Source organism: Episyrphus balteatus, chromosome 1, assembly GCF_945859705.1.
Source record: "Episyrphus balteatus chromosome 1, idEpiBalt1.1, whole genome shotgun sequence".
Taxonomy (NCBI): Eukaryota; Metazoa; Arthropoda; class Insecta; order Diptera; family Syrphidae; genus Episyrphus; species Episyrphus balteatus.
In genome coordinates, this window is record NC_079134.1 from 82,534,445 (window position 1) to 82,548,089 (window position 13,645).

Here is a 13,645-nt window from a genome sequence, read left to right on the forward strand (position 1 = left end):
CTGGAATGAAATGTCATTCATGACTGAATGGAGGAATGAAAGCATTCAGCGAAAATCAAAAAACATTAAGGTGGGTTCACATTGGTGCGTTGTTTTAAGATCGCACGTAAACTATGGTTAACTTTCATTGTTTTAGTTATCTTAGTTTAGAAAGTAAGATGTTTGTTTTATTACCATGAATTTTTTTGTTAAAATTGAATTCTATTAAAATCAAGTCTATTACTAAGGTCCAATCTTTTGTAAACACTTTTGATACCAATGAAATCTATTTTGGTCCTTTTCTCTCTTGAAAGAACATACGAATTTGTCAGCAATTACATGAAGCCTCAAGAGGTGCGACTCTTTTTAAACATAATGAGTGCAAAAGAGAAAAAAGATGAAAGAAAAAATTATCCGACCGGAGAGTCGTGGGGGGTCGTGAGTCCGAGACTCTTTTTTGACGTTTCTTTTCCACTTTTTCTTTTTTCAACATTCCCTCACATTTCTTTTTGCTTCTTGGTGCAATACAACAACAACAAATTTTAATTCAAAAAATAAATGTCAAATTTGAGTCCTTGACTCAAGAGGCATCGTGTAATAGTACGCGCCTCACAGAATGATTACACACACGACAAACAATTTTGGTTCTATAAAGCTTTACAGATGCAACTGTTGCTTCTTTAAAGCATTATAGAAGCAAAATTGTTAGTAGGGCAGCCACACTAAAAATTATAAAAGTTCTGACCTGGGATCGCGACTTTTTCATATAGTTTTTGGGTTGCTGAAACCGAATCCGAAGTCCGTTTTGCTCAATCACGTCAGGTTTTCGAGATAACCTCATAAAATGTCACGAAAACAAAAAATTTTTTTCTCTGATCTGGATGTGCGAATATGTTAATCATATAGTTTTTGGATCACTGAATCCAGATTCGAACTCAATTTCGCCCTATCACGTCAGGTTTCTGGGATATCCTCAAAAAAATGTCAAAACCAAAAAAACAAAAGTTTTTATCTGGAGTTGCGACTAAATTTTTCATATAGTTTTTGGGTCGCTGAAACCGAATCCAAAGTCTATTTTGACGTATCACGTCAGGTTTTTGAAATATCCTCAAAAAATGTCTAAACTCAAAAAAAAGTTCTTATCTGACATTTTTTGAGGATATCTCAAAAACCTGACGTGATACGGAAAAATAGAGTTCGAATTCGGTTTTAGCAACCCAAAAACTATATGAAAAACCTAAACGCAACCCCAGATAAGAAATTTAGTTTTTTTGGTTTTGACATTTTTTTGAGGATATCTCAGAAACCTGACGTGATAGGGCAAAATTGACTTCGAATCTGGATTCAGCGATCCAAAAACTATATGATTAACATATTCGCACATCCAGATCAGAGAAATTTTTTTTTTTGTTTTCGTGACATTTTTTGAGGTTTTCTCGAAAACCTGACGTGATGGGGCAAAACGGACTCCGGATTCGGTTTCAGCGACCCAAAAACTGAAAAACTATATGAAAAACTTAATCGCAACCCCAGGCCAGAACTTTTATTTTTTTTTTGTGTGGCTGTGTATCAAAAGAAAATTCGAAAAAAGAGTCAAGCCTCTTGAGGCTTCATGTAATAGCTGACTTTGACAGTTCCTTTACCATTTTACCAAGTTTTCACTTTTAAGGCTTAACTACATTGGCTCAAAAAGTGAAAAAGTACAAAAGTGAAAATTTTCAAACTCATTTTTGTATGGTTTTTCGGCCTAGAAAATTAAAATAAATGATGCAGAATGCTTATTTTTCCGACCAAAAATCAATTTGTAAACTCTTTTTTACAAAAAAATCTCTCTAGCGAGAAAAAAAATATTTTCACTTTTGTACTTTTTCAAAAAGTGGTGAATGTAGTTAAGCCTTTAGACGTTTACATTTTTGAATAAAAGTCACTAATATTTTATCGCCGCATGGCAAAGCGTTTTTCTTATGAGGTTCAGGGAAAACTAACAAAAACGTCTTTTTTCTTCCTTATACCTTAAAGCAGAAAGCTTATTTTTTGGTTTAAAAAACAATTTTTGTAGTTTTTCCAAAAAAAAATAGCGCTAGAAAGAAATAAAAATTTTTTACTTTTGTAAATTTCCCACTTTTTCACTTATTTTTTGGTTTGAAAACAATTTTTGTAGTTTTTTTCAAAAACAAATGGAGCTTGAAAGAAATAAATTTTTTTAACTTTTGTAAATTTCCCACTTTTTCACTGTTAAGCCTTAACTACATTGGCTCAAAAAGTGAAAAAGTACAAAAGTGAAAATTTTCAAACGCATTTTTGTATAGTTTTTCGGCCTGAAAAATTAAAACAAATGATGCAGAAAGCTTATTTTTTGGTCTAATAAATAATTTATATACTCTTTTTCACAAAACAATTGCGCTAGCCAGAAAAAAAATATTTTCACTTTTGTACTTTTTCAAAAAGTGGTGTATGTAGTTAAGCCTTTAAGGTCATTGTAGTTAAGCCTTAAGGCTTTAAAAGTATAACTACAACGGCAACTTTTTGCAAAAAGTCAAAAAGTGATAGATTTCAAACTCATTTTATGACAGTTTTTACGACGACAAAATAAAAAATAATGATGCAAAAAGCTTATTTTTTGGTTTCCAAAAAATTTTTTGTAGTTTTTTCCGAAAATTTTTACAAAAACAAATATTGCTAGAAAGAAATAAAAAAAATTTAATTTTGTAAATTTCCCACTTTTTAGGTCATTGTAGTTATGGCTTTAACATGAAAAAAACGTTGTTGTGCGACGTTGTTGTGAACCCACCTTTAATAAATGTGAACCTATCTTTAATCATTAATAAGTACCTGAACGCATTCAATAAAATTTTAATGGAAACCTTACCACAAATATCATTCCAAACTGGAAGTGCGATAAATAACGCCCTCTCCCTCCGGAAATTTAAACTTCTACAAGCTAAGCTAAGACGAGAACCTACAATATGAATGACAAATTTGAGCGAAGTTGGTGGAAGTTGAATGATTAAATGATGGAATTTGAATGAATGGAATATGAAGCAGGTTGAATTGAATCGCAAAATGCAAGGTGCAAACACAATGCATTAAGGCGATTACACTTTGCATTTTTTTTTTCGATACTTTTTTTACGTAGTTGAGTGCAGTTAAAACGTAGTTCAACAATATCTAAAGCAGGTTTAAAAAATATCAAAAAGTAGGTACCTATATTAAATATACCTGTGTATTTTTGTCTTCAAAAAGTGTAGTTAATCGCAACAACAAATACTATACAAAATAATGAAACTTTTTTGGTATAATTGTGTTTAAAGTTGTTGCAAATAAAAAAAAATAAAGAAATTGGCGCTCGAATTTCGAGGGCGGGGTCGGCTAGTAATAATAATAATAATAATAATAATAATAATAATAATAATAATAATAATAATAATAATAATAATAATAATAATAATAATAATAATAATAATAATAATAATAATAATAATAATAATAATAATAATAATAATAATAATAATAATAATAATAATAATAATAATAATAATAATAATAATAATAATAATAATAATAATAATAATAATAATAATAATAATAATAATAATAATAATAATAATAATAATAATAATAATAATAATAATAATAATAATAATAATAATAATAATAATAATAATAATAATAATAATAATAATAATAATAATAATAATAATAATAATAATAATAATAATAATAATAATAATAATAATAATAATAATAATAATAATAATAATAATAATAATAATAATAATAATAATAATAATAATAATAATAATAATAATAATAATAATAATAATAATAATAATAATAATAATAATAATAATAATAATAATAATAATAATAATAATAATAATAATAATAATAATAATAATAATAATAATAATAATAATAATAATAATAATAATAATAATAATAATAATAATAATAATAATAATAATAATAATAATAATAATAATAATAATAATAATAATAATAATAATAATAATAATAATAATAATAATAATAATAATAATAATAATAATAATAATAATAATAATAATAATAATAATAATAATAATAATAATAATAATAATAATAATAATAATAATAATAATAATAATAATAATAATAATAATAATAATAATAATAATAATAATAATAATAATAATAATAATAATAATAATAATAATAATAATAATAATAATAATAATAATAATAATAATAATAATAATAATAATAATAATAATAATAATAATAATAATAATAATAATAATAATAATAATAATAATAATAATAATAATAATAATAATAATAATAATAATAATAATAATAATAATAATAATAATAATAATAATAATAATAATAATAATAATAATAATAATAATAATAATAATAATAATAATAATAATAATAATAATAATAATAATAATAATAATAATAATAATAATAATAATAATAATAATAATAATAATAATAATAATAATAATAATAATAATAATAATAATAATAATAATAATAATAATAATAATAATAATAATAATAATAATAATAATAATAATAATAATAATAATAATAATAATAATAATAATAATAATAATAATAATAATAATAATAATAATAATAATAATAATAATAATAATAATAATAATAATAATAATAATAATAATAATAATAATAATAATAATAATAATAATAATAATAATAATAATAATAATAATAATAATAATAATAATAATAATAATAATAATAATAATAATAATAATAATAATAATAATAATAATAATAATAATAATAATAATAATAATAATAATAATAATAATAATAATAATAATAATAATAATAATAATAATAATAATAATAATAATAATAATAATAATAATAATAATAATAATAATAATAATAATAATAATAATAATAATAATAATAATAATAATAATAATAATAATAATAATAATAATAATAATAATAATAATAATAATAATAATAATAATAATAATAATAATAATAATAATAATAATAATAATAATAATAATAATAATAATAATAATAATAATAATAATAATAATAATAATAATAATAATAATAATAATAATAATAATAATAATAATAATAATAATAATAATAATAATAATAATAATAATAATAATAATAATAATAATAATAATAATAATAATAATAATAATAATAATAATAATAATAATAATAATAATAATAATAATAATAATAATAATAATAATAATAATAATAATAATAATAATAATAATAATAATAATAATAATAATAATAATAATAATAATAATAATAATAATAATAATAATAATAATAATAATAATAATAATAATAATAATAATAATAATAATAATAATAATAATAATAATAATAATAATAATAATAATAATAATAATAATAATAATAATAATAATAATAATAATAATAATAATAATAATAATAATAATAATAATAATAATAATAATAATAATAATAATAATAATAATAATAATAATAATAATAATAATAATAATAATAATAATAATAATAATAATAATAATAATAATAATAATAATAATAATAATAATAATAATAATAATAATAATAATAATAATAATAATAATAATAATAATAATAATAATAATAATAATAATAATAATAATAATAATAATAATAATAATAATAATAATAATAATAATAATAATAATAATAATAATAATAATAATAATAATAATAATAATAATAATAATAATAATAATAATAATAATAATAATAATAATAATAATAATAATAATAATAATAATAATAATAATAATAATAATAATAATAATAATAATAATAATAATAATAATAATAATAATAATAATAATAATAATAATAATAATAATAATAATAATAATAATAATAATAATAATAATAATAATAATAATAATAATAATAATAATAATAATAATAATAATAATAATAATAATAATAATAATAATAATAATAATAATAATAATAATAATAATAATAATAATAATAATAATAATAATAATAATAATAATAATAATAATAATAATAATAATAATAATAATAATAATAATAATAATAATAATAATAATAATAATAATAATAATAATAATAATAATAATAATAATAATAATAATAATAATAATAATAATAATAATAATAATAATAATAATAATAATAATAATAATAATAATAATAATAATAATAATAATAATAATAATAATAATAATAATAATAATAATAATAATAATAATAATAATAATAATAATAATAATAATAATAATAATAATAATAATCTGGGGCAGTTTTGCTAGTTTCTGCTACCAGACGCCTCCCCAGGTGGCGGATAGGGGAACGCCTGTCAGATATGACTGGTTCCGGGGAAATAAAATACCCGGGGTGGACCAAAAAACTAGAAAACAAAATCCAGAAGCGTCTGCCTCATATTGAGCGGCTCCCTGGTCAGCGTCTGACTCAAATTGAGCGGCTGTTTACCTCCGACGCACCCCAACGGACCGTGCGTCGGCCCTCCACAAAGGAACAAAAAAACCCATAAACAATCTTTTATGGTGAATTATAAATATGAAAAATGGAAAACTCTCATGAAACCAATCGAGTAGGGATATCTACTCAAACGTCGGTAGAAGCCACGGCTACCGGCGCACTGTTGTCCAAAATGACTTATCTCGTTGCAAAAATCATAACTTTTGAACGGATTGAGGTAGCGGTACAGTTTTTTTTTTAATTTGAAGGAAATTTTCAGGGCTGTTACACCAATGAATTTCAAGAAAATTGTTTTACAGGGTGTTTAGGAATCATCGGCCGAAAACCGATTTTCTTAAAAAAAAAAATATTTAAATTAAAATTGGTATGCCATTTTGTAGAAATCACTAATTCACATCTAAAAAAAGTTCAGATTACACTTTTCCATGATATTACGATTATAGAGAATGCCAAAAAAGTTGGTCCCGGAAGTCCGTCTGTCTGTCTGTCTGTATAAGGATCTACAGCCTAAACGGATGGACCGATTGACTTCAAATTTGGTATGTAGCATTTTTTGGAGACCCTCCAGAGGGATTTTTGGAATTAATTTTTTTGGGCCAAAAATAACGGTACTTGTCATACACCAATTTCAGCAAAGCTGTAATTGCTCAAAAACGGCTCCAACGATTTTGTTTAAAAAATTCAAATGTGAGTTTGAAAACAAGGTCTATCTTCTAATGAAAAAATTTTTTTTGGAAAATCATTATTAACGGTACCTGCCATAGAACGGTTTTTTTTAAATCCGATATTCTCCGAAACGGCTTATTCGATTTCAACGGAACTTTTTGTGAAGAAGCACTTATATAACTCAAATATAGGCCAAAAATAAAATTTCAAAAAAAAATAATTTTTGGATTTTTAAAAAAATTTTGAAATTTTTTTTTTTTAAATAAAATTTTCGAAAACGGGACATTGTATTTTTTTGAAATTTTGTTTTTAGATGTGGATTAGTGATTTCTACAAAATGGCATACCAATTTTAATTTAAACATTTTTTTTAAAGAAAATCTGTTCCTTCTGCCTTCATTTTTTTTCAAAGTACAAAATCTCGGCAGTGCGCAAGCATGCGCAGCTAAATATTTTTATTTTGGATCAACAATTGATTGGTACACATACCCTATTCGGCTTAATGCATGGAACCGAATGGATTTTTTACGGTACCTGCCATAAAACCGTTTTTTTTTCAAATCCGATATTCTCTGAAACGGCTTATTCGATTTCAACGAAACTTTTTGTGAAAAAGCACTTATATAACTCAAATATAAGCCAAAAATAAAATTTAAAAAAAAAATAAATTTTGGATTTTTAAAAAAATTTTGAAATTTTTTTTTGAAAAATAAAATTTTCGAAAACGGGACATTGTATTTTTTTGAAATTTTGTTTTTAAATGTGGATTAGTGATTTCTACAAAATGGCATACCAATTTTAATTTAAACTTTTTTTTTAAAGAAAATATGTTTTTGGCCGATGATTCCGAAACACCCTGTGAAATAATTTTATTGAAATTCATTGGTATAACAGCCCTAGAAATGTCCTTCAAATAAAAAAAAAAATTGTACCGCTAACTCAATCCGTTCAAAAGTTATGATTTTTGCAACGAGATAAGTCATTTTGGACAACCGTGCGGCGCGGGCTCGGCTCCGATAGGAGATGAGTCGCCAGTGGCAGAGCCCAACCTAACATCCAACATGCAAACACAGCTTATGGAAAACCAACAACCTTCTTTCCAACCTACTAGAAGTGTTTCAGAGGCGGCACAGCCTCTGACCACCCTAGCCGGACTTACTAGGCGGAGAATACAATGGAGCAACGAAATGAACCAATTCATTATAAGAGCTTACTTCCGCACAACCCGCTGCGAGACATCCATGCCAGGATATAGACAGCGGTTACATCTGATGTTTGTTGAGGAATACCCTCACCTAGGACACGTTACGGAGCAGAATATAGCAGATAGAAGATTGGCTATAATCCGGAAAAAATTGATAAGCAGCCCTTTGATAGACACGATCCGAGCTGAAGTGGCTTCTGAACTTAACGGGGATGTGGTAGAGGAGTTGGCTAGTGCTGAAGCAGTAAGTGAAAACAACCAGGAAGTTCCAGGCCCACCCAATAGCGCTGATGAAAATAACAACGATATCAGCAATACAAATGTAGACCAGGAAAGCTGTAAACTGCGAGATGAGCTCAATAGTGCGCTGACGAAATTTTCGTTTGTAGACCCCGTACTAAGGCCGAAGCTCCCTAAGCAACAACAAGGCCATATTTTGAACCCAAACATCCAAAGAATGAACAATGTTATTCTTCCCGGGTTCCTCCCTGAAATAAACAATTACATGCAGATACTCTTCTTTATTGTAGTGCTTATGCTATATTAACAACATCTGGAAGGAGAATCCATGCGGAACGTGCCCAACGATCTGCACCAAAAAAAAGAGAACCTCCATGGATAAAAAGATTAAGTGACAGAATCGAAGCACTGCGAAAAGAGGCTGGTGTTCTGTCTGCATTTAATATTCAACCAAACAGCCGTAAGCTTAGAAGAAGAGCTATAAAAATCAAACAGAAGTATGTTGTACATGGTCAATATAGTGAGACTAACAATACCCATGCAGAAGCACTAGATACTATTAAGCAAAAGATCAGCTTATATGCTAAGAGGTTAAGGAGATATAAACAGTCAAAACAAAGGAGCGAAGACAATAACCTTTTCAATAGATCTCAGAAAAGTTTCTTCGATAGATGCAGAGGTAAAGCTGAGAACTCTAGTCAACCCCCAAATATAGGTGTCCTAGAAAATTTTTGGTCAGGAATATGGTCATCACCCTCACAGCATAATCAATCTTCCCAACTCCTGCAGCAAAATGATGAGACCAATGAAATAACACCAATGCAAGAGTGTACGGTTTCCACTGAAGATTTTCAAATAGTGGTGAAAAGGCTTCAAAACTGGAAGGCTTCTGGTATTGATGGCCTACATAATTACTGGTTGAAATCTTTTGTTTCTCTCCATGAAACTATGAGGCGTGAAATAAACAAGTTCATACAGAACCCTTCCTGTATCCCGGACTACCTCTGTGAAGGAATCACTTACCTTATTCCAAAGGAAGATTCATACACCGAAGATCCCTCTAAATTTCGCCCAATCACCTGCCTCAACACATTCTACAAACTAACCACTTCATGTGTGGCTGAGCTAATCAATAGGCACTGTTTAAGAAATAACATCATAGCCGAACAGCAAAAAGGTTGTAGAAAAGGATCTCTCGGCTGCAAGGAACAGTTAACTATTGACGCTGTTGTTACTGGCCAAGCATGCTCAGGGCAAAGAAACTTGTTTGCGGCTTTTATTGATTATAAAAAGGCTTTTGATATGGTTCCACATAGTTGGCTGTTAGAAACTCTCCGATTGTATAAAATCAATCCACAACTTGTATCTTTCTGTGAAGTGGTAATGACAAAATGGTGTACTAAGCTGAAAGCCCAAAAATTAACGTCAAAGCTTATACAAATAAAAAGAGGCATTTTCCAAGGAGACAGTTTAAGCCCACTCTGGTTTTGTCTCTCTATTAACCCACTGTCGTACCTCCTCAATAAGAGCAAATATGGATTTGAGATAAAAAGCAGTGTCCAATCTACTAGGATAACCCATCTTATGTATATGGATGACATCAAATTGTATTCTAGTTCTGCCAACAGCTTGGAACAACTTCTCAAGATTGTCGAAAAATTCTCGAACGACATAAAAATGGAATTTGGTGTAGAAAAGTGTAAAACAATCCAAATAGAAAAACTATACAATCATTAGAAGAAGGGGAATTTTACAAATACCTGGGAATGGAGCAATCTCGCAGAATAGATCACACTCTAATCAAGTCGCGTTTGAACGAAATCTTTAAGTGCCGAGTGGAACAATTGCTGAAAACCTTATTAAATTCCAGGAATATGATTACAGCTATAAACACATATGCTGTACCAATTATTACATATTCAGCAGGCATTGTTAAATGGAGTTCAACGGACTTAGAATCATTGGAGAGGAAAGTAAGGACGCTGATGACGAAGATCCCTACCGCCAACATCATCCCAAGTCAGCTATTGAACGGCTAGTAATCCCCAGAGATAAAGGAGGAAGAGGATTAATTTCAATACAAAATCTAGTCGAAAAACAGAATCGAAATCTCTTTACTTACTTTAGCGAAAAAGCACCATCATCGTCTCTACATGCTGATGACAATTTCACCCCGGTAAACATGAAGAACACCAACCCTCTGGAACAACTTACACAGTCTTCGCAACAAAATCACTTTGATAGCTGGAAAAGCAAACCCCTCCATGGAAGACATCCCAACGAGCTGTATGCGTCAAATATTGATCTGTTGGTTTCAAACTCTTGGCTTAGCTTTGGAAATTTATTCCCAGAAACTGAAGGATTTATGGTTGCAATTCAGGATCAGGTCTTGCCCACAAGAAACTATCTCAAGTTCATTGTAAAGGATCAGAACATCGTAACCGATGACTGCCGACGCTGTGGTGCTCAACACGAAACAATACAGCATATCCTTGCGGGATGCACCGTACTTGTAAGTGAAGGGTACAAGCGCAGACACGACAACATCGGGAAAATTCTCCATCAAGAACTTTTAAAAAAATATGGCATACTGTCATCATTGTCGCCATACTACAAATACAACCCAGAGTCGGTAATAGATTGCCCAGCTTATCTTGTTTATTGGGACCGTACAATTCTGACGGATACAAGCGTGCCGTGCAACAGACCTGATATTGTTATCTACAACAAGATGGAAAAAAACATAATCCTTGTTGATTTTGCAGTTGTCAACAACAACAATCTTGAGTCTACATATAGCACAAAGATCCAAAAGTATACAGCTTTATGTTTTGAACTCAAGGATCTATGGAGAGCAAATACTGCCATAACAATTCCGGTTATTATCTCGACGACTGGACTTGTCCCGAAAACCACAATTTTAGCATTGGAAAGACTTGGTGTCCCTAAAAGAGTTGTTTACAGTATGCAAAAGTCTGTTATCCTCGACAGCTGCCGTTTGGTAAGGGAATTTCTCGCTCTTTAAATTCATCGATTTTACCTTCAAAGCGAGGTTTTTGGAACAGCCGTGATCCAGCCAACCACAAAAAGGGCTAGAACATGGTCTATGCTCCAACAGAGCCTAATCCCTTGGCATAGCCCGGGATAGGTACTTTTCCAGCTCCATAGGAGCTGCGAATGCTAACGAAAGTCGATAATAATAATAATAACAATAATAATAATAATAATAATAATAATAATAATAATAATAATAATAATAATAATAATAATAATAATAATAATAATAATAATAATAATAATAATAATAATAATAATAATAATAATAATAATAATAATAATAATAATAATAATAATAATAATAATAATAATAATAATAATAATAATAATAATAATAATAATAATAATAATAATAATAATAATAATAATAATAATAATAATAATAATAATAATAATAATAATAATAATAATAATAATAATAATAATAATAATAATAATAATAATAATAATAATAATAATAATAATAATAATAATAATAATAATAATAATAATAATAATAATAATAATAATAATAATAATAATAATAATAATAATAATAATAATAATAATAATAATAATAATAATAATAATAATAATAATAATAATAATAATAATAATAATAATAATAATAATAATAATAATAATAATAATAATAATAATAATAATAATAATAATAATAATAATAATAATAATAATAATAATAATAATAATAATAATAATAATAATAATAATAATAATAATAATAATAATAATAATAATAATAATAATAATAATAATAATAATAATAATAATAATAATAATAATAATAATAATAATAATAATAATAATAATAATAATAATAATAATAATAATAATAATAATAATAATAATAATAATAATAATAATAATAATAATAATAATAATAATAATAATAATAATAATAATAATAATAATAATAATAATAATAATAATAATAATAATAATAATAATAATAATAATAATAATAATAATAATAATAATAATAATAATAATAATAATAATAATAATAATAATAATAATAATAATAATAATAATAATAATAATAATAATAATAATAATAATAATAATAATAATAATAATAATAATAATAATAATAATAATAATAATAATAATAATAATAATAATAATAATAATAATAATAATAATAATAATAATAATAATAATAATAATAATAATAATAATAATAATAATAATAATAATAATAATAATAATAATAATAATAATAATAATAATAATAATAATAATAATAATAATAATAATAATAATAATAATAATAATAATAATAATAATAATAATAATAATAATAATAATAATAATAATAATAATAATAATAATAATAATAATAATAATAATAATAATAATAATAATAATAATAATAATAATAATAATAATAATAATAATAATAATAATAATAATAATAATAATAATAATAATAATAATAATAATAATAATAATAATAATAATAATAATAATAATAATAATAATAATAATAATAATAATAATAATAATAATAATAATAATAATAATAATAATAATAATAATAATAATAATAATAATAATAATAATAATAATAATAATAATAATAATAATAATAATAATAATAATAATAATAATAATAATAATAATAATAATAATAATAATAATAATAATAATAATAATAATAATAATAATAATAATAATAATAATAATAATAATAATAATAATAATAATAATAATAATAATAATAATAATAATAATAATAATAATAATAATAATAATAATAATAATAATAATAATAATAATAATAATAATAATAATAATAATAATAATAATAATAATAATAATAATAATAATAATAATAATAATAATAATAATAATAATAATAATAATAATAATAATAATAATAATAATAATAATAATAATAATAATAATAATAATAATAATAATAATAATAATAATAATAATAATAATAATAATAATAATAATAATAATAATAATAATAATAATAATAATA

The 13,645-nt window shown here is 23.3% G+C and overlaps 2 protein-coding genes across 2 annotated transcripts; both read left to right on the forward strand.

Moving 5' to 3' along the window:
* Positions 1 to 3,944: 3,944 nt before the first annotated feature.
* Positions 3,945 to 4,262, forward strand: LOC129920979 (glycosyltransferase-like protein gnt13; the record flags this gene model as incomplete). Its single annotated transcript, XM_056002571.1, has 1 exon — positions 3,945 to 4,262. A coding segment is annotated over one exon (318 nt), but the record flags the coding sequence as incomplete, so codon positions are not given.
* Positions 4,263 to 5,546: 1,284 nt separating this feature from the next.
* Positions 5,547 to 5,813, forward strand: LOC129920983 (GATA zinc finger domain-containing protein 15-like; the record flags this gene model as incomplete). Its single annotated transcript, XM_056002576.1, has 1 exon — positions 5,547 to 5,813. A coding segment is annotated over one exon (267 nt), but the record flags the coding sequence as incomplete, so codon positions are not given.
* Between the last annotated feature and the right edge of the window lie 7,832 nt (positions 5,814 to 13,645).